At 50.5% G+C, this 26,745-nt stretch overlaps 1 protein-coding gene across 11 annotated transcripts; it reads left to right on the plus strand.

Moving 5' to 3' along the window:
- The first annotated feature begins 382 nt into the window (after positions 1-382).
- Positions 383-26,221, plus strand: DLG4 (discs large MAGUK scaffold protein 4). Of its 11 annotated transcripts, none has more exons than XM_081272863.1 (21): positions 383-473; positions 749-789; positions 9,446-9,511; positions 12,864-12,917; positions 13,080-13,130; positions 13,329-13,453; positions 13,552-13,721; positions 13,833-13,969; positions 14,113-14,257; positions 19,120-19,415; positions 19,585-19,687; positions 19,832-19,946; positions 22,184-22,360; positions 22,602-22,638; positions 22,729-22,756; positions 22,866-22,913; positions 22,995-23,096; positions 23,468-23,640; positions 24,571-24,680; positions 25,185-25,276; positions 25,500-26,217. In XM_081272863.1, exons 5-21 carry the CDS (start codon positions 13,101-13,103, stop codon positions 25,604-25,606), a joined length of 1,995 nt encoding a protein of 664 aa, XP_081128989.1. In that variant the 5' UTR covers positions 383-473; positions 749-789; positions 9,446-9,511; positions 12,864-12,917; positions 13,080-13,100; the 3' UTR covers positions 25,607-26,217. The 11 variants fall into 11 exon arrangements, 10 of the variants coding, with proteins under 10 accessions (XP_081128989.1, XP_081128996.1, XP_081128988.1 ...); XM_081272870.1 differs by having other exon boundaries at positions 384-473; positions 9,446-9,610; positions 13,071-13,130; positions 25,500-26,216; XM_081272862.1 differs by having other exon boundaries at positions 384-473; positions 13,071-13,130; positions 25,500-26,216.
- The last annotated feature ends 524 nt before the right edge of the window (positions 26,222-26,745 follow it).

The raw sequence follows: 26,745 nt of genomic DNA on the forward strand, positions 1-26,745 counted from the left end.
TATTGTGCCTGGTTTGGGGGAGGGGGGGAGGGAGGGGAGCAAGGTGATTCCTGGTGCCTTAAGGAGGAATGGGACAGTCCATTTAGAGACTGCCTACTTTGCTTAACAGCTAGAATTGGGTGGGGACAAGGCAGCTCAACCCTAATCCAGGCGGATTGGGGAGATTAAAGTGAGAGAAGAGAGAGATGTCTCAGAGACCAAGAGGTGAAAAATAGGGATCTCTGTGGAGGGGAGGCCTGGGAGCATAGTGGGGGGGCTGGGACTCAGGGATCTTTATCTATCCCTGAATCTTTTCATAGAAAAGTCTGGGGAAACTAAGGTGACAGTGTTAGTCTCTTTCTGATCTCAATCCTCCATCATTTGCTTTTTACCAGCTCCCAGGTCAGCCCTCTGGCTCCTGGCCCCTCCACTACTGCGTTGGGCACCCCCCCTCCTCACAGTGCTGCATAGTGACCTATTCCAGGCCTTGCTGGGTGAGTAGCCTCAATTTTCTGAGGGAACACAGTGGAAAGGGCTAGCCTGGGCCTGTGAGGCCAAGTACTGAACTTTGGGGCTGGTTGGAGCCTAGACAGCATTTAGTCCAAGCTGGAGCCCCACGCAGGGTCATCCCCAAGTAGTTCTCCATCAGGATCAACCGGCCTTGGCTGAAGGACCTCCTCCCTTGCAAGACAAACAGCAGTGATGGTGGCAGGGGTGTCTGGGGAAGCCTGGGGTGGGGGAGGATAACTCATTTCTGCTCCTGTGACAGACATCCTGGACTATTATGAAGCTTCCATCTCAGAGAGTCAGGTAAGGAGGTGGGGGTGGGTGCCTGCCTTCCTGAGGGAGCACACAGGGCTGGAGTGGGGAGCAAAGTCTTGCCAATATTAAACTGAGACTTGGGGGCCCTGTTGACAGCATCCTGAGTCAGTGGCACAGAGGTTGGGGGCACTGAGAATGCACTTTCTGCAGTTGGTCCTGTAGCTCTTCTTCTTTTCTCTTCTCCCTTTTCTTTGCCTGCCCCAATTTCAGGCACTAGAGTCCAGGACATAATTACTTTTCAGGCTTCCTCCTGTGAATCTGAGGAAGCACTAGGCCCCCAGGAATTCCCTCCTGCCAGCCCCTCCCTCACACCCTACCCCCTGCCACAGCGGCTTCCCTCCAGTATTTAAACAACCACCGTGCTCCCAGCCTAACCGTGGGAGCTTCCTCCTCTAACAAATGAAATCTATCCTCATGGTCTTTGCTTTCATCATTGGAAACTGGCCAGGTCTCCATGTTTGCCTTAGGGCCTTTTTGCTTCTGCTTCTATCTCCTTTCCCATTATCCGGGTTCCTGCCAGCACCGAAGGAGTTAACTCTGCCAAGGCACCCCCCCCATTCTGGCTCCAAGCTCCCTCCCTCCCTCCCCCTGCTTCCTCTCTCCTCCTCTCTCCCCTTCCCTCCTCGGCTCCACGGCTCCCTCGGCCGCTGCCGTCTCCAACCCCCCCACCCCACTCCCCCGACACGGCCCCTAGCCCCTGGCCGTTTGGCAACCCCCCCCCCTGCCGCGGGGCTCCCCGAAATCCAGTTCCCCTCCCCCATCCCAGCTCATGCCCCAGCCCCCGAACCTCGGGGCTACCAGCCCCCGGTGCCCCCGCCCCTCCTGAGAATCGGGGTGTGCTCCCCAAGCCCCCTCCCCTCCACTGGGGAGCCCCTTTTAGGGCCCCCTTCCTCTCCCTCCCACGCTCCCCTACCCTTCCCTTCTCCAACCCCCTCCTTCCCCTCTCACCCCTCCCCCCATCCTGGCCCCCCCTGCAAAAGTGGGGTGCGGAGGGGGGAGGGGTGAGAACCCACCAAGGGGAGGAACGAAACTCCAATGAAGTCAGAGCCCCTTACCCGCCGCCGCGGCCAGGCCCCCCAACATGGACTGTCTCTGTATAGTGACAACCAAGGTAAGCATGATGGGGGGGGGCTACAAACTGGAGGGAGCATGTGAATATGTGGGGAGGGGTCAGGCAGGCCTTATCTGGCACTGAGGCCCTGGAGTGAGAGCATCAGAAGTAAGATGTATTGGGGGTCATAATTTAGTTTGGGGGTTCACATACGAGAAAACCCTGGATTTGGCCACAGGTGCCCCCTGGAGTGATCTATTTGTACCTGTAGAGAAATGAAAATTTGCAGGTATTCCATGGTTTCAGGGTCCCAAGGGTTTGGGGGTTCACTAGCGATGTTTGAGGGCAACTTATTTAAGGAGAAGCCTGGCTCACATGGGAGTCCTCTTGTATGTGGCAAGGTGGGCTATGTGTGTGGGGGGCTTCTTTTCCCTCCTGGGGGAAAAGCTGGCTTCCAGGTGGCTTGTCCAGTTTGAGGGGCTCTTGGCAGGAGGCTAAAGGTTATTGGTTGTGAGTGCCTGACTGGACTGGGGGTGTCAGCTGGCAGGGAAGGGGTGGGCCTTCAGGCTATAGAACAAGCGTCTCATGGTATATACGTTTGGGGGTGCTCTCTTGATTTGAGGGAACTGTTAAGTTGGGGTTCAGTCATATGGAACGGAGATAACTGGGAGTTGTCCGAAGGCTGAGGCCTGACACAGAATCACCTGAGGGAATGGGCCAGGTGAGGTTAGGACTTGGGGTTCTCCCTTGGGAGCTAGAAGGTTGCAGCAGCTGAGATTGCCAGCTTCTGTGAAGGAGGAGGAGAGGTTTGGGGAGGGGATTTGGAAAGGGGGACCTGATGGGTGGTGCAAAATTTGAGGGTTTCCCGAGCAGGTGCCCAAATATCCCCATCTCCTCCCACACTGCTTTTAGCCCTGCTCAAGAAAGAGGGAGAAGAGCAGATGGAGGGGACTGTTACCCCTGATGCTTGGCATCAAGGTGGGGGAGAACACCTGGATTTAAGGTCCTTGAGGACTTATGACTGAGGTTAGTGGTGTGAAGAGGCTAGTAGGATGAAGGCGTAGGAAGAGGGCAAGGCTGGCAGCAGTGGGGTTCCCTACAAGGGTGTCCCCATGGTTAGAGCCTGGAAAGGGTGATTTTGGATGGGTATTGCAAGCAAGCTCCTGGTGGGATGCAGAATACCTAGGTCTTTTCTTCCAGACTCTGGGACTGGAAAGCTGGATGCCTGGTGTATGGAGGGATGCTTGGGCGGGTGGCAGGCAGCTGGGGGTTGGGGGGGTGGGACAGGAAGTGGGGGCCGGGGGAGGCGGGGTCTGGGTGAGTCACAGGCTGGGGAGGGGGTTATATTTAGTGAGAACTGCAGCTTCTCATGGGAGGGAGCTGAGGACACACATGTTCCTTGCCACAAACTCACACATGTGTGTACACATGCATTGTGCACGTGTGAGCATGACTGGAAGAGACTGAGGACTAAGGACCTTTAGGCCCAGATCTCTACTTTTCTTTTTTTTTTTTTAATATTTATTTATTTTTTAGTTTTCGGTGGACACAAATCTTTATTTTATTTGTATGTGGTGCTGAGGATCGAACCCAGGACCTCGCGCATGCCAGGCGAACGCACTACCGCTTGAGCCATATCCCCAGCCCCAGATCTCTACTTTTCACCAGGACTACTTGTCTCCCAATCTGTGGGCTTTGGGCTTTCTTCCTGGTTGATTTTTGTGCCTCAGTTTCCCTGTTCTGGTTTCTTTCAATGTCTGTGACTGGATGCTCCTCCTGTCTCCTGCCCTTCAGCCTGCTCCCTGGCCTTGGCTCCCTAGCTATGGTCCCTTGTGTACAGGTATATACAGTAGGCTGGTTGGAATGTGTGGGTTCTGCTTCCAACACACAAACACATTAATATGAGCAAGGATGAGGGGCTTGCCTGCCCTGGAGCCTGTTCTGGGTGGGTGGATGGGGGTTATTCATTCTCCCCTCCAGACTTCTACCTCTTTGATGGAGTGCAGGATTGAGCATCCTTGAAGGAAGGAGGTTTGCAGAAAGCATTTGGGGGTTTTACTGAGGCATAGAGACATAGGCTTGCCACATTCCTTGGCCGCAAAACTTGAGTCTCGGGATGGCGAAGACTTCAACTCCCATAAGTCCCTGAGGCACAAGATCACTCAGTGTTAGAGTGTTGCTGCCCTTAGGACTGTTGGGAGTTGTGGTTTATCTCTATCCAGGGCAACGGAGGGTAATCCAGGAGCAACCAGCAGGGGGCACATGGCTCCGGCCCCCCCGAAAATGCTAGATAGGGAATGATCAGACTTTGTGGTCGTTGAGCTCCCCACTTCGGTCTTGACGGCCTTTCCATCTTCCATCGCCTATATTTATAGACTCCTTCCGCATTAATTTAAGGAGCATTATTGAACGCCACTTTGTCCTAGGCCCTCTGTGCAAACTGTTTTACAGCTATCACTTAGTCTTACTCGTTACCTTTATCTCTGCCAGTATCTCTGTCTCTGAGCATCTCTTTCTCCCACTCCGCCCCCGTCCCTCCCCCTTCTCCCCGCGCTGCTGCCGCCGTTGCCATGGTAACCGTCGACGACTGAAGTTGCGTGGCAGACTTGAGGGCCGGGCGAGGGTGGTGGAGGGCGGAGCAGAATAAGTGGGGGGTGGGAATAAAGTGGGGAAAAGACGAGGGGTTTTTGGCAAGGACCCCGGAGGCGAAGCGGTTAAACCCTCTGGGTGGTCCTTATTGGGCAAAGTTAAGATGTCGGGGGCGGGGCAGGGTGGCCAACCACCTCATTCATTGGCCGACATGGGCGTGGCGGAAGGACAGTGTGGGCGAGGCCGGGGGAGCGAATGGGCGGGAAGTGGACGGAGGCGTGGTCTCTAGGAGGCAGGTGGGTGGGGTCTGGCTTACTCTCAGAGGAGGCGGGCAACAACCCTTGGAAAGGGGAGGGGCTGGATTACCTGACCGAAATGAGGGCGGGGCTGACCCAGGAGAGGCGTGGCGTGGTCCCCTGCGCCGAAAGGAGACCAGATTTAAGGGGCAGTTGTCCGCGAACTGCAGGACTCTGGGGTCTTTGGAAAAGAGAATCCGAGGGTTGGGAGGTCTGACGTCTCAATTTTCCCAAGATGGAGACCTATTCAGATTTCATCAGAGCACCCCTCCTACCTCAGCTCTCTGTTCCAGGGAGACGGTTGCTAGGCGACACCAAAGTCCTTGATTGCTGTGTTGCCAGGCAACGGGGAAACGGAAAATGGAGGGAAAAAGGAAATGGGGGATGGGAGAGGGTCTTAATGGGGTATAGCGCCCACTAGTGGAGAAGAAGGGCCTGTACATTTTCTGTTATAGAAAAAAATTTTAGAGTCAAGCATTTTGTTCTATCCAGATATGAAACTAGGACATTGGGGGTCATTTTGGGGGCGCATCTATCAGATGCCAATGGGTGAGGTTCTAGGGAAATCGTCATTTCTGCCATGGGTGGGCATTTTATAGAAGGCAGATAACCCATTTGAGGAGACCCCTTACTGGGATTTCAGAACTGGAAAGGTGGGTGTTCAATGGGAGAATATTTTGAAGATAGCCTTTCAATTTCAGTTGTTTGGGAGAAAATGGAAGCCTCTGAAGAAACCTGAGTCAATTCGTTTGAGATGTTCTGGAAGATTTGTGGGTCACAGCAAATTGCAGTCCAGATCTTACTTTGGTGAATATTATTTGAGTCTTGAGTGTAGGGAAAATATATTTGTGAGTGATTTTCCAACAAAACTGGAATTCAGAATCATGGAGGGAATGTTGAGATGTAGGGAGTGAGTCAGAGTAAATTATGAATTTGAGGGGTAAAGAAAAGGATAGAGAAATACCTCCTAACATAGGGTTTGGAAATAAATTGAGAAGATTGTAGTTGAATTGGGAGGGCCTGCCTTAAGGTGGATTAAATATCTCATGAAATTGGGTTCTTGTGGGGGATTGGTGTATTAGAAAGTCCTGAGCATCATTAGATTCCGCAATTTGGACAGGGTATCCCCCCAAATTGGTAGGCTCCTCATTTGGATATTTATATTAGAACAAGGGTCAGAATTGCACTAATTTCAAGTTCTCTATTAATGAATCGAGGGACAGATATAATTTAGAAAGGGATGATATAGGGGTATATTAAGTTGAAAGCACAGCGAGGATCCGTGTGGTCTTTTAAACTCTTGAAGAAGCATTGTCTGGTTATCAGGTAGGGCTGGACTTCAGGGGAGACCTATGCCTATTAGAGTAGGAGATGTCTTTGAAGGGGATGCTGTTCATAGTAACAGTCTTAAGGTGGGGGCTGTTGGGAGAGGCATTTTTGATCCCTTAGGGATTCTTTTAAGTGAAGGAGAACTGTTCAGTGAATGGTTAGGGGCCTGGTGATTTGGGCATGGGGCATTAGATGAGATAAGGGGTCCCTGAGAACCAGACAGATAAATTGGGGAGTCTGTTTGTAGTAGTCAGGATAGGAATATACTATGTAAGGTGAGGTCCACAGACAAATAGCTGGGACCAGGGAAGTTGGTGGCTAAGAGGGTCTCCCCTCACCCTTCTCTCCCATCGTGACGCTTTCCCGTACTGCGCAGGCGCCGTTCCCCCCCCCCCCCCCCCCCGCCGCAGCCTCCTGTCGCCGCGGCCGCCGCAGCCCCCGCCCCTCTGCCCCTCCCCCTTTCCCAACCCGGGACCCTTGATATCCCACCCGCCCCCTTCCCTCAGTTCCCCTCCCCTCCTCCATGTCGGCTCGGAACAGATTCGCCTCCATGTGTCTCTGCGTGGTACGTGCCGCGGTACGGGATCCGGCCCCGCTCCCCTCTTCCCGGACCCCCCAAATCTCAGGGTGTGAGCTTCAAGTGCTGTCGCTTTTGCCTCTGCTTGGCTCGGGGTCTCTGCGTTGCAACTTCCTGGGGACAAGTACAGTGGGTCGCCCCTCTTATCCTCCACTAACTCACATCCTTGATTTGGGGTACAAGCCTTGGTTCCAGGTCATTCGTGAAACTGAGGCTTTGGCGGGGGGTGGGCAAGAGGGAAGGAACAACAGCGAGCCCGTCTATGTCCCTCCAGGCTTTTCACTTGTGTCAAACCCTAATATGTTGGGAGTGCAGACTTATTCCATCCAATATTATCTGAGCTGTCACTGCTCAAGGCCCTAAGTCCCAGTGGGCTAAAGGGACAGTGTGGGGGGTGTCCTCCTTCCTGTCCTGCTTTAGTTGCCCCAATCCAGGACTGAGAAGTGCTGACAACCCCATCCTTCAGTTTTCAGTTTCAGAATTTCTGGTCCCCACCCTCATCCCTCCAGACCTTTCCCCCTTTATTTTCCCCCTCACTACATATACATTGAAAATTTCCAGGGGCTGTACATAGGGCCTAACCTCCTCCAACCACATTTTGGGACCTTCAGTTCTTCATTCTATGTTCCTCATTTTTCTCCTGTTACCTATGAGTCCCCAGAAGCCTTTTCCTCAATGTTAGACACTCCCCTCTCCCATGGGGACGGGGCAGGGAGAGATGTCTGGGGTCTCACTGTGATAAAGTTTACCTTCATTTCCTCTCTAGAATAAACCATGAAATGTCTCTCTTTATGCTTCCATTTTCTTTGGTGCACTGACATTTCTTCATCAGATTCAGGAATTTTCTTTGTGAAGGGGGTGAAGATGGAGGGACATTGGACTTAAACCCTCCCAGACTCCAAAACTTGGAACTACAAGTTTTAGTCTAATTTATTTTGCAGGAAATTTGGGGCCTTACAAAGTGAGAAGAGAGACTTGTTTCCCTCCATTTCTCCCAGACCCTACAATTCCAGGGCATTGTCCCTCGGCTTGAACATTGTCCAGGCTGAAGACCACCTTCTCAGGATATGGAATGAACAACCTCTTTCAGTTCATAGTGCTGTTACCCAAGACAGCTCAGCCCTTGAGGAGGGCTGTTTTGCATACTATTCCTACTTTCCTTCTCTACTTTTTGTGCCCATGGTATTAACCCCTGAAGTTTTGGATTCTCTCTTCACATCCATGGCTCAGACTTGGTGATCCCCTATTTCCCTTCTTTAAAACTCTTTAAACATATCCAGGTGCTTCTTAATTCTAGTTGCTTCTGTGTCCTGAGTTGAGAATCTTTATGTTGACAGGACCATTTCCCTCCTCTAGTTCTCTTACTTCATTCACCCTTAGTCTACAACAGTGTTGAATTACATCCTCAGCCTTGGTTCATCATCCTAACTTCCAGAATCATACTCATCATATACCAGGCATAGTACTTGATAAGCTTCTTCCTATTTGATCTTGCAATTATTTCCCTTCAAATGATGGGGTACTCTCAGATTTTCAGAAAAAATTGAGAGGGAAATTCTACCCCCTTTTCTCATGAATACTAGTAGCTGTATGCTGTCTTTTTTAGTCCCTGAGGGATCCCTGCATCTGGTACCCTCTGCCTGCTTCCCTGAACCTGGAGTCTGGACCCTTCTACTGTGGGGGGTCAATTCCTGAGGAGAGTAGCACAGGTGGACAGAGGCAGCTGTAAAAGGAGCCAGGCAGAATTGTCCTTCAGTGCTGCCTTCATCTGCCCTTTTCCTCTCTCTCTGCCCCCAGTTAATCTCATTTACTGGTGTTCCTATGAAGCTATTACTGGAGGCCCTTGAGGTAGCAGCTGGTTAATTGGGTAGGGAGTCAGGAGACATGTTGGATCTTTTACCCCAAAAGGCCAGAGGAAGACCTGAATTCACTGTAAGTTTCAGCATGGTACCCTCTTCCCCAGTTAGGGACCTGGCACTCATTTCTGTCCCCTTCTGAGCCCTACTGCCTTTGTTCCTCCCCTTCCTCCCCCATCACATCCCTTTCTAGTACATCCGGATTATCTGGCTGGGCTGTGGACTACTATAAGGTTGCAGCTAGCTCTGGGGTTCCTTTGCTGACTACTTGGGAACTAGTGAAGCCCTTGAAGGAAAAGTGAGACAGACTTGGCTTTGTCCTTCCTGGGGGCTGATGCCAAATACCTTCTAGTTGAAGAGGCTGACTTTGGTCCCTGCTTCATGCATGCAAGGTGCTGGAAAACCCATTGCTCATGGGGTAGAGGTTGCAATGGGGAGACTGAGATGATGAAGGTGAGGTGCAAAGCAGGAGCAGCAAGTGGAGCATGGGAGGGGGAGTCTAAAACATGGGAGTGGGATTTAGATGATTAGGGAAGCAAAGAAGTTGGGGGATGGGATGTGGAGAATAGAAGTATCAGGGTTCAGGGGCAAGAGTTTTTGAAGGATGGAGGGAAGAAGGCCTGGAAAAGGGGTGAAGACACTGATGCCCAAGGAAGGGGATGCTGGGTAGAAGGCCAAGGCCCCGGGATGTGAGGAGCAGGAGTTGGGGGATGGAGCTGGAATTTGGGGAGAGAGGAGAGGTGCTGAGGCCCTGGCGGGAGAGGGGGCTGTCGGGAGGGTGGAGAGAGGGGAGCCAATGGGCTGGAGGAGAGGGAGGGGGAGGAGCTGGTCAGGCCCCAGGGCCTTCCGCACTGCACTGGCTGGGGGAAGAGGAGGCGGCTGGGGCCGGCGGCCTGGAGCCTGAAGCACTGGGCCGGCCCAGTGACGCCTGGGTCCCCATCCCCAGAAATACCGCTACCAAGATGAAGACACGCCCCCTCTGGAGCACAGCCCGGCCCACCTCCCCAACCAGGTAAACGCCCCCGAGCTGGTGCACGTGGCGGAGAGGAACTTGTCCCACCTCGAGGCCGTCCACGGGGTCGTGGGCCACGCCCACCTCTCCCCCCTCAAGGTAGGAGACCCTGGCGGCCCCCTCCCCCGTGCGGCCCTCGGAGCCTCGGAGCTGCAGCAACCCCCATGGGCCGGTAGGGCAAGAGCTGTGGGGAAAGGTTGGGTCTGGGGTGGGGCATTTGGGGCTTGGGCTCCTGGGGCCTGGGGGAGGGGGCGTTGGGGGGGGGCTGGAAACACGTTGGTCCCACGAGGAGAAACAGGTCAGGCAAGTGGGAGTGGGTCCGGAGCCTGAGGCGCTTGTGTGTTTGTGTGTCTCTCTGAGTGTGCCTGAGTGTGTCTGAGCGCTACGTGCTTGTGCGCATGTTGAGACATCTGCATCCCCCTGGAGGCCCCCTGCACCAGGGCCCTCTTCATTCCTTCACACCCCCAACCTCCGGTTGCTTCCTGTGTTTTCTGTGTCCAGAGCTCTGTTCCAAGCGCCTGCTGCCCTCATTTGCTCCTGTCCCTTCCCGCCTCCTCCCCCACCTCCGCCTCTGGGCCTGCTCTCCCTGTCCCTGAGTCTCCAGCCCTTTCCATCTGTCTGGCCTGAGACTTCACCACGTCGTCGTGGGGCCTTTTTGCCTCTTCCTCTACCCCAGTCTTTGCTCTCCTCCTGTTCTTCCTCCCCCTCCACCGCTTTTTCCTCCCTGCTGGCTGGCTGGCTGGTTCTTGATGCTGTCTCTCTCTTCCTCCCACGCATCTCCTTCCCCCCCCTTGCTGATCCCCAGCTCAGGCCTCTGCGGCCTGATCAGTCTTCTCCTTGGTCAGCCAGCTCCCTATTTCTCAGTTTCACCTTCCCTGTTCCTCTCTTCTTGGGCTCATCTCCACCCATATCTTCTTTCTTTCCCCCACTTTCCCCCTTATTATTCATTACCACCTGTTTCCTCTTTCCCTCCTTCTCTGCTCAGTGTGCTTTCCCTTCTTCAGTCCTGGGAGGCCTTGTTTCTGAAACCTTCTATTTTCCAGTCCACTTTCCATCTTCTTCCCCCTCAGTCTCCTTTTCTGGGACACAGGATGGGGAGGAATGGAGAGCACAGGCAAGCCGTGAGATTGAGGACAACGAGGGTCAGTGGTGTGGAAGCCCCAGGAAGGGGGAGATTGCTGATGTTTCATCACGAAATGGGGAGGAAGTTTCTGAGCTAAGGGGATGAGGAAAGGAGAGTCCCCTAAGCATGGGATTAGAAGTGGCAGGAGAGGTGTTGAATGGGGGTGGGAAGAGGACATAGGGATGAAACTGTGGGGAGTGGATTGAGTGGGTCCAGAGAAAAGAAAGTGAGGCCCTGGAAATGGGGATGATGCTCAGCATTTGTGTGCAATTCTGACTGCAAGGCCTGTGCAATGCCTTTTACAAGATGGGGCCATTAAGTAGTTATTGAGGAGGAAGACAGAGAAGGGAAGTTTGAGGGGTAGTAGGTAATAAGGTGCCAGGGAGTGTTGGGATCAGAGCTCAGGAAGCAAATGGGAGTGGAGGGAGGGTGCTGGAGGCCACAAGTGATGCTGGAGGACATCTCAGGACAAGGCCTCAGTTGTAGGACAGGAGATGTCCCAATCTTCAGATGGGTAGTGGGTTGAGAAGTGAAGGGGTGATTTGGAGATAGAATATTGAGGGTTTGAATATGGGGTAACATTTGATTCCCTCTCTGAGAATCAAATTAGGATGGAGGGTAAGGACAGGAGATCCATAAAGTATAGGGCAGGGGTCTGAAAATGGAAGTGGATAGAGAATGGAGGCTGCGGTTGTAGGATAGAAACTGAAGGGTGGGTACAAGGATCTAGATGGAGGGTGCTGGATGAATGTAATCTTGGATGAAGGATGGGGCATCAGGGAGGGTCTAGGATAGGAATGGGGATGAACATGTGGATAAGATTTCAGCTGTCTGTGGCTGTTGGCTAGACAACAGTGTTTGCTGCGGTTGGGAGGATGGCGGTAGTAGATTTATGGATGTGAAATGTAGGGTAGAGCCTGAAAATGGCCGGCAGTTTCTAGAATTGAGAAATAGAAGTAAAAGAGAGGAGGGCCTCTTTGGAGGGGGAAAGTGGGAAGGAGACTAGGAGAATCTTTTAGCTTGTTTAAGCTAATCTGTTTAAGGAGGAAATAGGTTGGGGACCCCGGAAGGAGGCTCTTGGCCGCCTTCCTCCATTGCCATAGAGACGTGGCTTTGGTTGCCCTGGCAATTGGGGAAGCCCCTAGGACCGGCCTGAAGTTGGCCCCGCCTGGGAGTCCAGAGACCTGGCCGCCTGACGTCAAAGACCTGGGAACGCCTAACTTTAACCCTTTCCTTAATGAAGGCGAGGGGGAGGGAGTAGATGTGCAGGCTAGGACCCGGATGTCTTTCACCACTCCCTGTTTCTGACGTTTCTTTGCGCTGCGTAGGGTGAGGGGCGCTGGGGAGACTGGAAGGCAGGTTACTCAGAATGTGCTGTGCCCACGAACCTCTTCCACCTGGCTTCCTCTCGGCCCGGCTAGTGGGGGGCGGGGCCCAGGCCAGGAAAGGTGGGGCTAGCGGAGTCCTGCCGCGCTCAGGCCTCTGGACGACCCTAGGCCACGCCCATCTCCCCCGCCTGCTGTCCTGACGACAGGGCCTCCTGGAGGTGGGTCTCCCCAGGTCTTGACTGGGCTTAGATACCGTTGCTAGGCAACAAGGTCCCTGGAGAAAGGCGTGGATTGGATGGCGGGTGGGTGAGAGAGGGAGGGGCCTGCAGCTGGGGAAATCCCGGATTCCCTGGGCGCTGGGTTTAGGGCAAGTGTATGCGAAGGTGAGGGACAAATCTGGGGGTGCATTATAAAAATGTGGGGGGATAATGACAGGGAGCGGGCAGGAAGTGGGTGATCAGGACCTGGTGGACAGGAGCCCTGGGGTGTATGTGTGTAGCACATAAGGCATGTAACACCCGTGGTGTTACATCCGGTGAGAAGCTCCCTTCCCCCCAACCCCCCCCCCCCCACTCTTTACCATCTGCTGCTCCCCTCTCCGTCTGGCTGTCTCTCCCTTCTCATTTCTCATACACTTCCTTCCACTTGCAGGGGACCTGAGCTCAGCAGAGTTGAATCCATGCACATGTGTATCTGTGTGTGTGTGTGTGTGTGTGTGTGTGTGTGTGTGTGTATGAAATGTGGGCTGAGCCTGGGTCCTTGAAGAGCCCCTAAGGGTGGCAGAGTGGGGCTTGGTGAAGTAGCTGAAAGGGGAGCTAGGCTGATGGGACCCATCCTTGGTTATGGGCTCCCTCTTGAGCCAAGGCTGAGTCAGCTTTTCTTTTCCTGTCTTCCCTCACAGGCCAATTCTCCCCCAGTGATTGTCAACACGGATACCCTAGAAGCCCCAGGATATGTGAGTTGTTTAGATTTTGGGGTAGGGACCATTGCAGAAGGAGGGAGGGAGGGAGGGAGGGATGGAGGACCTAAGTCCCTGCATGAGGAGGGAGGGCTAGGTTCTCAGGCTGGAATGTCCATCTCACTGTTTTTGTGTTTCTGTCCCATGTTGGAGTTGCAGGTGAACGGAACCGAGGGGGAGATGGAATACGAGGAGATCACATTGGAAAGGGTGAGCCAGCTCCTCCTTTCAAGTTCCTCTTGTTTCCCTGCCTGTGTCTCTGTGCCCATGTTTTCTAGGTGGCCTTCCCTTTAACCATGTCCCTTAGTGCTCTGGCTACAACTCTCCGACCTATTCCCTGTTCCACTTGCCTTGCCAGAATTGGTTGTTCAGTGAGGGAGGCTAACTTATTGCCCTCCTTTTTCTCAGGGTAACTCAGGTCTGGGCTTCAGCATCGCAGGTGGCACTGACAACCCACACATCGGTGACGATCCATCCATTTTCATCACCAAGATTATTCCTGGAGGGGCTGCAGCCCAGGATGGTCGCCTCAGGTGGGGAGGGGAGACAGGGGTTAGGAAACTAGTATGCTTGAAAATGAGGGCCAGGGCAGCAGGAAGCTCCTGGCTCAGGCCCACCTTGCTGCTCCCAGGGTCAACGATAGCATCCTGTTTGTAAATGAAGTGGATGTGCGGGAGGTGACCCACTCAGCAGCGGTGGAGGCTCTTAAAGAGGCAGGCTCAATTGTGCGCCTCTACGTCATGCGCCGGAAGCCCCCAGCTGAGAAGGTCATGGAGATCAAGCTTATCAAGGGGCCTAAAGGTAGTAACCAGTTTTGTCCCCACTCCTGTCCTAAATGTCCTCCCTTTCCCCCCAAAAAAGGCCTGCTTCCCAGGTACCTGAGCACCCACCTGTGCCATTCCTTGCATCCAGGTCTTGGTTTCAGCATCGCAGGGGGTGTAGGGAACCAGCACATCCCTGGGGATAATAGCATCTATGTAACCAAGATCATCGAAGGCGGTGCTGCCCACAAGGATGGGAGGTTGCAGATTGGAGACAAGATCTTGGCGGTGAGGACCTCCACTTTTCTAGCTCAGACCTGAGTCTCACCTGTAGACCCTAGACAGGCTCAGGATTCTTATTACCTCACCCCACTACATCTGCCTTGTTGCCATTTCTGGCTCTGTCTGAGCTTTGCTTCCCTTGACCCCAGGTCAACAGTGTGGGGCTAGAAGACGTCATGCATGAGGATGCCGTGGCAGCCCTGAAGAATACGTATGATGTTGTCTACCTAAAGGTGGCCAAGCCCAGCAATGCCTACCTGAGTGACAGCTATGCTCCCCCAGACATCACAACCTGTGAGAGCCCTCCAAATTCAAAAGCTCCTCATGACCCATTCTAGTTATCCCCATGACATATAATTCTAGGATATTCCCTGTGACCATTCCTCTGCAGATTATCCCCATAAAATGGTCACAACCTCTGATCCTTGCTCTGGTTGGAGAAGTGATAGAAAATGAGTCACCATAGAAACACTAGAAAAGATGAACAATCTTGCCCTCCAGAGCTTAAGGCCCGCTTGGTTTTATGCCTAATTTGGTCAAATTCTCAAGAAATAGATTCTAGCTGGGTATGGGGGTGCATGATGTAATCCCAGCGGTTTGGGAGGATGAAACAGGAGGATTGCAAGTTTGAGGCCAGCCTCAGGAATTTAGCAAGGCCCTCAAGCAAGTGAGACCCTGTCTCAAAAAACAAAAAGGGCTGGGATTGTAGCTCAGTGCTGAGCGCCCCTGGGTTAAATCTCCTGTAGTAATAAAAAAAAAAAAAAAAAGAAAGAAATGGATGACTTTTTAAAAAAATATATTTATTTTTTAGTTGTAGTTGTCAATACCTTTATTTTATTTATTTATTTTTATGTGGTGCTGAAGATTGAACCCAGGGCCTCACACATGCTAGTCAAGCGTTCTACCGCTGAGCCACAACCCCAGCCCCAATAGATGATTCTTATGCTCTTTCAGAGTAGGAAAAGATAAAAGGCTTCACATCTCATTTTATAAGGCCAGTTTAAATAGTCACAAAGATAACCTAAAAGAAGGAAAGTAAAGAATAATTTTACTTTTGAACAGAGATACAGAAATTTTTAGTGTCATAGTAGGAACCCCAATATGGCTAGCATATTAAGAGAATAATATTTTTTAAAAAGATTGTTTCAGAAAACTAAAAGTGGTATATTATTAGAAAATTTCTTACTATGATTCATTATATCAAAAATCAAGTGAGAAGCTGGGTTTGCTGGTGCATGCTTGTAATTCCAGCAACTTGGGAGGCTGAGGCAGGAGGATCAGAAGTTTGAGGCTAGTCTCGACAATTTAGCAAGACCCTCAGCAACTTAGTGAGACCCTATGTCAAAATAAAAATTAATAAATGAATAAACAGGACTGGGCAGGTAGCTCAGTAGTAAAGTGCCCCTGGGTTTAATCCCCTGTCCAAAAAAAAAAAAAGTGAGAAAAAATTATAGAATCATCTTAAATAGATATGGAAAGCAAGTTGATGAAATTTAACATCTATTTTGGGGTGAGAACTTTCAGTAAACTAGGAGCAGAGACGTTTTCCTTAATGTGATGAAGAGTAGTTACTAGCAACCAGCAATGAACATTTTGCAGTGTGTCCTTTTTCTCATTGAGGAGTGAAATAGTGATGCCTCTTACTACTGATACTGTTACTGTTTTAGACAACGTTTCTCTCTCTCTCTCTTTTTTTTTTTTTTGCAGTACTGGAAACTGAACCCAGGGGTGCTCTACCACTGAGCTACATCCCTAGTACTTTTTATTTTTTTGAGAAAGTTTCTTGCTAAAGTGCCCAGGCTGACCCTGTACTAGTGATCCTCCTGCTTTAGTCCCCTGAGTTGCTGGGATTGCACTGTACCCAGCTTAGACTGGGATTTCTTTCTTTTTTCTTTTTTTTAAACAGAGGGAATTAAATGTTAGATGTCTTTATTTTATTTCTATCAGGCGCTGAGGATTGAACCCAGTGCCTCGCAGGTGCTAGGCAAATGCTTTGCCACTGCAAATGCTTTGCCATTGAGCTACATTCCCAGCCCTAGACCAAGTTTCTTTCTTTCTTTCTCCTTTTTTTTTTGGCCGTACTGGGAATTGAACCCAGGGCCTGTGAATGAAGGCAAATACTCTATCAACTGAGCTATATCACCAGCCCTAGACCAGGTTTCTTCATGTTGGTGCTGTTGACATCTTTGGGTCCAATGACTCTTTGTTGTTCTTGTAATTTCCAGGATTTTTTATTTTTTATTTTTGGTGGTGCTAGGGGTTGAACCCAGGTCCTTGCACATGCTAGGCAAATGCTCTATTAAGCTTGTTCCCTAGCCTCTGTAGAATTTTTTTTTTTTATTGGTTGTTCAAAACATTACAAAGCTCTTGACATATCATATTTCATACATTTGATTCAAGTGGGTTATGAACTCCCATTTTTACCATGTAAACAGATTGCAGATTCACATTGGTTACACATCCATGTTTATACATACTGCCATACTAGTGTCTGTTGTATTTTGCTGCCTTTCGTATCCCCTTCCTATCCCCCCTTTCCTCCCCTCTCTAGAATTTTTTTTTTTAATTGGGCTCTTTTTACCTATTACATCTTCTCATTGCTATGATTTCTTATTACTTATTTTCCAGGGCCACATTTTTATTTAGATATTTATTTTTTTAGTTGTAGTTGGACATAATATCTTTATTCTATTTATTTATTTTTATGTGGTGCTAATGAATGAACCCAGGGACTCGTACATGCTAGGCGAGTGCTATACCACTGAACAACAACCCTAGCCCAGCATTCTTAACCTTTCATTTTATTTCTAAGTTTTTCAGTTAATTTGTTTTGTGTTTTAGTCTAAATGGTCCACAATATAATTAACAAATAAGATTAATTTTGTTTCTTTCTTTTTAAATCTAACATCTGTTTATTATTATTTTGGTCAAAAGCAATAATTTTCAACCAGGGTAATTTTGCTGGGATAATTTTGTCATAACATTTTTTATTGTTATTACCAAAGGGAAGAAGGTGGGAGGAAGAATACTGTTATCTGATAGAAATATAAACTTGACAAGAAGTGTGAGAGTTACATGAAAAAAAAAATTTACTGAAGGGTACAAAACAACGATTCTGGATGGAAAACCTTAATAAGTAGAAGATCTCAATCTTCTCCAAATTAATCTGTACATTTCATGCAATCCTAATCAGAATTTTAATATTGGTTTTCCCCTGGGAATGTAGCAGATTGATCCTAAAGTTCAGTTGGAAAAGTATGTGTGGGAGAAGAGCTAAGACATTTTAGAAAAGAATAATGAGGTGTGGCTGCCCCTACCTAATATGAAATCATACTTAAACCCACATTAAAACCACATGGTACTATTTCTGGATACCATAATCTATGTAAAGGAACCTGGGCTCCTTGGAAAAATGACTGATTCCAACTCTTTGGCAAGAAATATATGAGACAAACTTCAACATCTTTCATATTAGAAAGGAAGGAAGGTATCTAAGACTACTAGGGTCACATTAAAGACACAGAGCCATGTTAAAGAGGCTCCTGGCCATTCATTGAAAACTCATTCAATAGGTGAAAGTCCACGAAGTCATAGTTACATTTAAAAATATTGAGGCTGGACATTGTGGTGTAATCCTGTAATCCCAGCCACTTGGGAGACTGAGGCAGGAGGACCTTGAGTTCAAAGCCAGCCTCAGCAATTTAGCGAGGTCCTGAGGAATTCCGTGAGACCCTGTCTCAAAATAAAATATGAAAAGGTTTGGGGATGTGGTTCAGTGGTTAAGTGCCTCTGGATTCAATCCCCAGTACCAAAATTAAAAAAAAAAATTAATAATTGGGAAGCCAGTCTTGGTGATAAGTGCCCATAATCCAGCTAGCTACCTGGGTGATGAAGCAGGAGGATTGCTCGAGCCCAGCCTAAACAACCTTCCAAGACCCTGTCTCAAAAACAAAAAGGGCTGGGGTTATAGCTCAGTGGTAGAGTGCTTGCCTAGCACATGTGAGACACTGGGTGTGATCTTTATCACCACATTAAAAAAAAATAAAGGTATTGTGTTCATCTATAATGAAAAGATTAAACAAAAATAAGAAACAAATTATGATTAAATTAATTTTAGGCTAGAGGATATGGTTCAGTGGTAGAGCACTTGCCTAGCATGCACAAGGTCCGGGGTTTAATCCCCAGGACTGGAAAAAAAAAATGGGTCTCTTTGGAAGAGGCTAGGAAACCCATTTACTGAAAACTGGTAAAGAGCTGAGCATCCATCATTCCTGTACAAACTATACCTTACTTAGATTAACTAAAAGGTTGATATGGGACAGTTCTTTATAGAAAATTTGATTAATGTTGTCCCATCTGAAAAAGAAACACACACCAGAAAAAAAAAACAAAACAGAATTGTTATCATTTGATGGTTCCAGATGAATATCCAAACTAGGCAGTGATCATCATCAGTGGCTGTGAAAGCTTGGATGAGAGGCTGACGGGTGGACAAGGCTGAATACTTCCGAAAGACAAGACATCATTGCAGCCTTTTGTGACACAGTAGGAGTGCACAGCGCCACCTGTGAAGTCGGCTTACTCACATATTGAATTTGAATCTGATGAAGCCTCTAGAATAAAGTCCCCAGGTTACAGGAGACATAGGAGTAGAGGCATAGGTTAAATAAGACCACAGGTATTATGCAGGAATTTTCCCTGTTAGGATTTCCCTCATAAAACCTAGGATAATTTTTTTAGATAAATGACCTAGTTTTTCAACAGATGAAGGGCCAAAGAGGAGGGGACCAAAAAAAAAAAGGAATTTTTATGGATTAAGAGATTTGAGAAAAATATCAACCAAAAAGAAAGAAAACCCAAAAAGCATGGTATTAATATTGTCGTTTGACATCAGCATCCCTGGCTTATCAAGGACAACACATAACTTTAAAGTCCTTTATCCCCTAAGAGAACCAATCTCTGATGCTATAAATTCCTGACCTCTGACATTGCTGGATCTGATGTCCTCTTTACCACATCACCAAATATCTTTGGCAGAATAACTTCCTTTTTGTCTGAGTCTGGCTCTCTTGGTTCCCGCTGGAGAGGGTGGGCTGGTGGGTGCTGATGGGTATCCTCCTTATGTTTCATCTCATTCTTTCCATGTCTTCCCTCAGCGTATTCCCAGCACCTGGACAATGAGATCAGTCATAGCAGCTACCTGGGCACTGACTACCCCACAGCCATGACCCCCACTTCCCCTCGGCGCTACTCTCCAGTGGCCAAGGACCTGCTTGGGGAGGAAGACATTCCCCGAGAACCGAGGCGAATCGTGATCCACCGGGGCTCCACGGGCCTGGGCTTCAACATTGTGGGTGGTGAGGACGGCGAAGGCATCTTCATCTCCTTCATCTTGGCCGGGGGCCCTGCGGACCTCAGCGGGGAGCTGCGGAAGGGGGACCAGATCCTGTCGGTGAGGGAAGGCCTGCCCTTGCCAGCCTGCCCACCCTGTCCCCCCAGCAGAGCCCAGAGCTCTTGGGAAGGAGCTGGGTGGGCCGAAGCCTGGTCCCCTGCTGGACTATTCCCTGCGCCACTTAAACATGAGAAGTGCCAAGCTACTCAGCCTCTGTTCCTCTCTCTAGGTTAATGGTGTTGACCTCCGAAATGCCAGCCATGAGCAGGCTGCCATTGCCCTCAAGAATGCGGGTCAGACGGTCACAATCATTGCTCAATATAAACCAGAAGGTACCAGGCTTAAGGCACCCATCTTGTGGGCTCAGAACTTGTTTTGTCAACTGATGGATTCAGCAGGGATGAGGATGGGGTGGGGCAGAGAGGTTTTGGTAATAGAATGGAGCACAGTTCAAGAACTTTCTTGTGCTTCTTCAGAGTACAGCCGATTTGAGGCCAAGATCCACGACCTTCGGGAACAGCTCATGAACAGCAGCCTGGGCTCAGGGACTGCCTCCCTTCGGAGCAACCCCAAAAGGGGTTTCTATATCAGGTCAGAGGCTTGCTGGGCTGAGCTTTCTGGGTTTCTGTGGATTCCTCTTTCTTTTGTGCCCATTCCCTATTCCTTAGCCAGCTCTTGCCCTAAACCCTGCCTGATTCACACCCCGCCTGCCCGCCCCACACCCAGGCTTATTGCTCAGCCACTGTTCACAGGCTCAGTGACACAGATTAATCTTCTGAAATACACCATCTGAATTGGAAATAACTTCTACCCCAAGTGTTCCACTTGCCTTCTAGCCCCAGGGTACCATGACCTCTCCCCAAGGAGTCTCATACTGCCTCACAATTGGGCATTTAAAAGGTAAACACAGGGCTTTTAGGATTTCTTTATATTTATTTATTTAGATATTGGAGATTGAGTCCAATGGAGCTTTACTACTGATCTACATCCCCAGGCCTTTTTATTTTGTAATTTGAGATATGGCCTTGTCATTGCTGAGTCTGTCCTCAAACTTGTGATCCTTCTGCCTCAGTCTCCAAAGTTGCTGGGATTACAGGCATCCACCAGCTTTTTACTTTTAACATGGGGGTCTTGCTATATTGCCCAGGTTGGTCTTGAACTCCTGAGCTTGAATGATCCTCCTGCCTCAGCCTCCTGAATAGCTGGGACTTTATGCATATGCCACTGTCCTCAACTTTAGGATATATACAAATATATATTTTTTGTGGTGCTGGGGATTGAACCCAGGGCCTTGTTCATGCAAGGCAAGCTTTCTACCAACTATATCCCCAGATATGTCCCCAGCCCTAGGATATTTTTAATATTGTTTCAGTCCTGGCATCCCTGTGGGAATTCTCAGAGAGATGGACCACAGCTCTCTTGCACCTGACTCCTGTCTCTTCAGAAGCATTTATTCCCTTAGGACTCCTCTCCCTATTGACTCTCTTTTGTGCTCTTCCCCAGTGTGGGCACTGTGGCTTAAGTTTCTGTTGCACTTCCCCTTTCTCTCTGTCTCTCTGTCTCTCTCTCTCTCTTTGGTCCTGTTCACTTGCCCAGCCTCATCTGCCACTCCAGTCTGCACATGTGTCTTAGAGCCGTCGGCCCTGGCCTGACCTCTCAGAGGTGCAGACCTGCTTTTCTGGCCATCTGCTTGCTTTTCCTTCTTCCCTCTCCCTCTCCCTCCCTTCTTTCCTTCCTGGGCATGCCACAGGGTTGAAGCCTGGGCACTTTACTACTGAGCTACATCACTAGTTCTTTTTTTTTTTTTTTTTTTTTTTTGGTACCAGGGATTGAACTCAGGGGCATTTGGCCATTGAGCGCATCCCCAGCCCTATTTTGTATTTTATTTAGAGACAGGGTCTCACTGAGCTGCTTAGTGTCTCACTGTTGCTGAGGCTGGCTTTGAACTTGCAGTCCTCCTGTCTCAGCCTCCCAAGCTGCTGGGGTTACAGGCTTGTGCCACCATGCCCGGCTCACCAGTTCTTTTTATTTTTTTGTTGAGACAGGTAAGTTGATTAGGGCTTCACTAAATTGCCGAGGCTGCCCTTGAAATTGGCATTCCTCCTGCCTCAGCTTCCTGGTTATTGGGATTGGCCATCTGCTTTCTAGCCATCTCTGCTAAGATGTCTTACCGGCATGTCACACTCAACACATCCTGCACTCAGCTCATGTTCTCTATCCTGGGTGCTTTTGTTTTCTCTTTCACCATCCACTTAGACACCTGGCTCATACCTGAGGTTCCACTTGGCTCTCCTTCCTTCCTGGGTCCAGTAGGACCCCAGGGTTATTCAGTTCTGACTCCCAGATGATGTCAGCAATTCCACACTCTCTCCCTATATTCCCAGTCCCATTGCTTTATTCTGCATCTTTGCTTTCTTGGAGAATCAATAGTTTTCTTGTCCTAACCCTAGTACTTTTGACTCCCTGACAGGAGTTTGATGCTGATAAGGGATAAGAGTAACTAATGTTTGCCAGTGAGGGACTTTTTTTTTTTTTTTTTTCTCCTTATGAATTTGAGCAGATTCAAGGGAACTCTGTGGCATGCAGGCATATTGAAAACTTCTGTCTGGAGTTCTTGCTCTCATCCTGGAAATTGGACACATCATACATGTAATGGCAATTATATGTTACAGCAGAGCTTTTGGTTCTTTCCTAGTTTTGGGGTTTCTGTGGGCATGCCACTAACAACCCAAGCTTTGCTGCAAATTCCTAGCCCAGAACCTCTAGGTTGGTTCTTGGTGTGGCTGGAGTACTAGCCATGCCCTGACCCATAGCCATTTGTCCTCTAGGGCCTTGTTTGATTACGACAAGACCAAGGACTGCGGCTTCCTGAGCCAGGCCCTGAGCTTCCGCTTTGGGGATGTGCTGCATGTAATTGATGCTAGCGATGAGGAGTGGTGGCAGGCACGGCGGGTCCACTCTGACAGTGAGACGGATGACATTGGCTTCATCCCCAGCAAACGACGGTGAGGCTCCTGGGACCTGCAGACTTCCTGCTCCAGGCACTGAAATTCCCAAGGTTCTCCAGGGTGGGCAGCCAAAAGGGGGTTCTCTGGAGTCTGTCTGGTGGGCCCTTCTCATGACTATTGCTTCTATGAGCCTTTGGGGCAGACAGCTCCTCACTGAGGATCACAGGGTCCAGAGTGTGGGAGCTTTTAGGCCTCACTAGGCACTTTCCCACCCTCCATGTCTCCATGTATCCCACAGGGTTGAGCGACGGGAGTGGTCAAGGTTAAAGGCCAAGGTAGGTGGAGGAGGGGTGAATTTGGTGCAAGAGTGAGGTCCTCACAGAGCCAAACCCTTAACCAACCCATGGCTTGCTTTTTCTTCCTAGGACTGGGGCTCCAGCTCTGGATCACAGGGTAGGTAGGGCCAGTTGGGAAGCCCTGGGGTGAGAGGAACACCAAAGAAGGCAGGGGGCCCCAGGTCCCTTGTCTTGGAGCCCCTTGAAGACGCTCTGTCTCCCACCAGGTCGAGAAGACTCGGTTCTGAGCTATGAGACAGTGACGCAGATGGAAGGTGAGCCCTGGCCCCTGCCTCAGCCCCAGCCCTCCTGCTCCCCTGGTCTGTTCGCTGCCTGAGCCCGGCTCCTCTCCTCAGTTCACTACGCTCGCCCCATCATCATCCTTGGGCCCACCAAGGACCGTGCCAATGACGATCTTCTCTCCGAGTTCCCCGACAAGTTTGGATCCTGTGTTCCCCGTGAGTGCTGGGGCCTTGGATGGAGGTGGAGGTGAAGGTGAGGGTGGAGGAGTGGGATGCCTGAGGAGCCCCACTTGTGAGGGCTGTAGGCAAAACTGCCTGCAGGCATTGGAGTGCAGGGGTCACAGGATTCCTCAAAGAAGGGGTCTTCTCAGCTCCCCTTATGTTATACAGGAGTCAACCCCAGGCCAGAAAATGGGAGACCCTGGCGGGTGTGGGGGGAGTGGTTCTGTCCCTCTTGAGTTTTAGTCTCCACAGTGGCCTCCTATCAAGGATGAGTTGGGCACTTTGGGGGTTTGGTTGGTGAGGCAGATTTTAAGCTAGAGGGATGGTGGTTAGATCTTTGGGGGGGTGGGGTGACTTCCTGGCAGATACTACACGGCCCAAGCGGGAGTATGAGATAGATGGCCGGGATTACCACTTTGTATCGTCCCGGGAGAAAATGGAGAAGGACATTCAGGCGCACAAGTTCATTGAGGCTGGCCAGTACAACAGCCATCTCTACGGGACCAGCGTCCAGTCCGTGCGAGAGGTGGCAGAGCAGGTAGGACCCACTGAGCACCTGGTCCTCTTCCTTCTGCCCTCTCCCTACCCCATTGCCTCTTCCAACTCTCTCTAACTCTCTTTCTCTCTGTCTCTTTCCCTGCTGGGTCTCCACTCCGTCCTCCACCTCCTTCTCCTCTTGGGCAACTCTGTCTGGCTGCCTGCTCTTTTGTGCCCTGCTGCCCTCGCTTCCTGACCCCACACTCCCCACTGCCATCTGTCCCTTTCCTCTGCTCTCCTCCTCCTCGCCCCACTTCTCCTCTCTTTCTGTGGCTGTACCTTGGCCTCCTCCAACTTGGTCCCTTCCTTCTTCCTGATTCCTCCTGGTCCTCTCCCCTCTCCTTCCTTTTCCTGGGGTCCCCACGCCCCTCTCCATTCCTCTGCTAACTCCTTTTACTGATGCTTGCCACCCTGCCTGCCCTCCCTCCATGGCTCCTTGCTCCATCTGCCTTCCTTCCCTCCATCTGTCTCTCCTTGTCCCTTCCATCTGTCTGTCCTCTGTCTGTCCTCCTCTCCCTCCTCCTTCTATCCTACTTCCTTTCTCCTTTTCCCTTGCTTTATTTCCTTTGCCCTGTCCTACCTTCCGTGCCCCACCCCCTTCTCCATTGCCCCTCTTGACCCTGCTCTGCCTCTGTCTTCTGGATCTCCTTCCTGCCTGGTTTTCATCGCATCCTCCATCCTGTTCTTTCGCTGCCCTCCTGTGCTTGGCTCTCTGTCTTCTCTTTCCTTTTTTTTCTCTGTCTTTCACTCTGTCTGTCCATATCCCCTTCCCATCCTGACTCTATCCATGTGTCTTTTGACATTCATGTCACTTCCCCTTTGGCCATCCTCTTGTCCCCTCTTTTCCATGTTCTGTGTCCCTTCTTGGCACCTCTGTCTGTCCTTTCCCACCACCTGCTGGTCCCCCTCCGCCTACCCTGCCTGCCCCCAGGGGAAGCACTGCATCCTCGATGTCTCAGCCAATGCTGTGCGGCGGCTGCAGGCGGCCCACCTGCACCCTATCGCCATCTTCATCCGCCCCCGCTCCCTGGAGAATGTGCTGTGAGTATGGTCCTGGGGGCCTCCCCTCTGCTCCCTGCACTTGTGGTCCTGGGCTTCTCAAGGCCTCTGTGTTGAACTCTCCCCTCAGAACTCTGGACAGCAACTCCAGCAGCCCTCAGTTGGGATCTGCATGGAGAGCTGAAACCCAGAGATTGCAAGGAATCCCAGGCTTTTCCTCTTTTTTCCTACCTTGAGTTAAGCAGGCTACAATTCCCAGAAGTTCCTGGGACACATACCTGCTGGGGCAAGCCAGGGCCTCAGGAGCAGTTGGGAGTTAGAGTCTAACTCCTTCTCTGGGGCTGAAGACTGGAAGGATAAACTCTAGAGAGGTCCTGGAAATACCCACACCTGGCTGGGGTGGGTTGTGGGTGGGGGCTCATCTGTGACCCCAGAGGATATCAGGAATTATATTTTTTGCTACTTGCTTTCAATAAGAAAGTACCCATTGCAGCCTAACATCCCTGGATGGAGGAGGTAAAGTTCTGGGTCTTTCTTTCTTCACAGAGAAATTAACAAGCGGATCACAGAGGAGCAAGCCCGCAAAGCCTTTGACAGAGCCACCAAGCTGGAGCAGGAGTTCACAGAGTGCTTCTCAGGTGAGGCTGCAGTGGTGACACACACAGGGCACTTTTGCTCAGATTTGACAAAGTTCACCCCACTGCAGGGATGGCTCTGGAAGAGGTGTCCCGTGGGTGGGTGCAGCCTCATGGCTCATGGCTGGGGGAATTAGGAAAAGGTGCCCATTTCTCTGGGCTGTATCCTGCCTTGGTCAGGCATCCTCTGTCCCTTGGCCTCACTCCCTGTTCCACCCACTCCCAGCCATCGTGGAGGGTGACAGCTTTGAGGAGATCTACCACAAGGTGAAGCGTGTCATCGAGGACCTCTCAGGCCCCTACATCTGGGTCCCAGCCCGAGAGAGACTCTGATTCCTGCCCTGGCTTGGCCTGGACTCGCCCTGCCTCCATCATCCGGGCCCTTGGTCTGGACTGAATTGCCCACGTCCTTCGCACCCTAGCCTCCCTCTGACCCCTTCTTATTTATTTCCTTTCTAACTGGATCCAGCTCATTGGAGGGGGGACACTCCTCTGCATGTATCCCTACACCCCAGAACTGGGCTCCAGAATCCTAGGAACCTGGGGTCTGGGCGGGGAGCCGGGCTCCTGGTTCCAAGCCCTTGCTCCTCAGGATCCCTACCTTTACCTGCCCCCAATGCACACACAGACCCACTGGGGGCTGCCCGCCCTCCCCCATACATTCCAGAAGTCAGGGCCCCTCTCAAGGAGCACCCGCTGTAGGGATGCAGGGCCACAGGCCTCCGCGCTCTCTGGAGGCAGGGTCTGGGGTCACCCTTGCTCCATCATAACTCCCCATGTCCCTTGATTTCTCAATTTTTTTTTCATTTTTTTCTCCTAAAAGGTGGTTTTTGGGGGAGAAGTAGTGGGACTCTTCTGCAGGTCCCCTGCCTTCCACATGCCCCCACCTTTTTTCTTTGCTGGTTTGCATGAGTGGAAGGTCTAACTGTGGCTTTTTTTTTTTTTTCCTGGGATTTTTCTTCTTCTTCTTTCTTTTATTCTTTTTCTTTTTTCCTTTTTTCTTCTTTTTTTTTGGGGGAAAGGGGAGGGATGGGTCTAGGGAGTGGGAAATATGGGAGGGAGGGTGGGGGGCAGGGGTTAGGGGTTGGGTGTCTGGGAGCCAGGGGAAGACTGGAAATGCTGCCGCCTTCTGCAATTTATTTATTTTTTCTTTTGAGAGAGTGAAAGGAAGAGACAGATACTTGAAACTCAGTGTGTGGCCTGGTTATTTGGGTCCTGGGTGTGGAGGGAGACAGGGTGGGGGCCCAGGGATGGGTGGGTCTGGTAAATTCAGATCCTTCTTCATCCCAACCCAGAGAGAATAGGGTGGCCTGATATAGGGGCTTTGGAGGGAAGCAGCAAATCAAGTTGTTGAGGAATGGGCTTGGGGAGGGCTGGAGCTCTGTCCAGACTGATAGTCAGGAAGACTTGCCTGCAAAGTACAGAAGCTTTTTGGTTTATGATGGGTTCATATTCCAATAGATCCATCATAA

The sequence above is a fragment of the Spermophilus citellus genome (genome assembly GCF_964194105.1).
Source record: "Spermophilus citellus genome assembly, chromosome: 17".
Classification (NCBI taxonomy): Eukaryota; Metazoa; Chordata; class Mammalia; order Rodentia; family Sciuridae; genus Spermophilus; species Spermophilus citellus.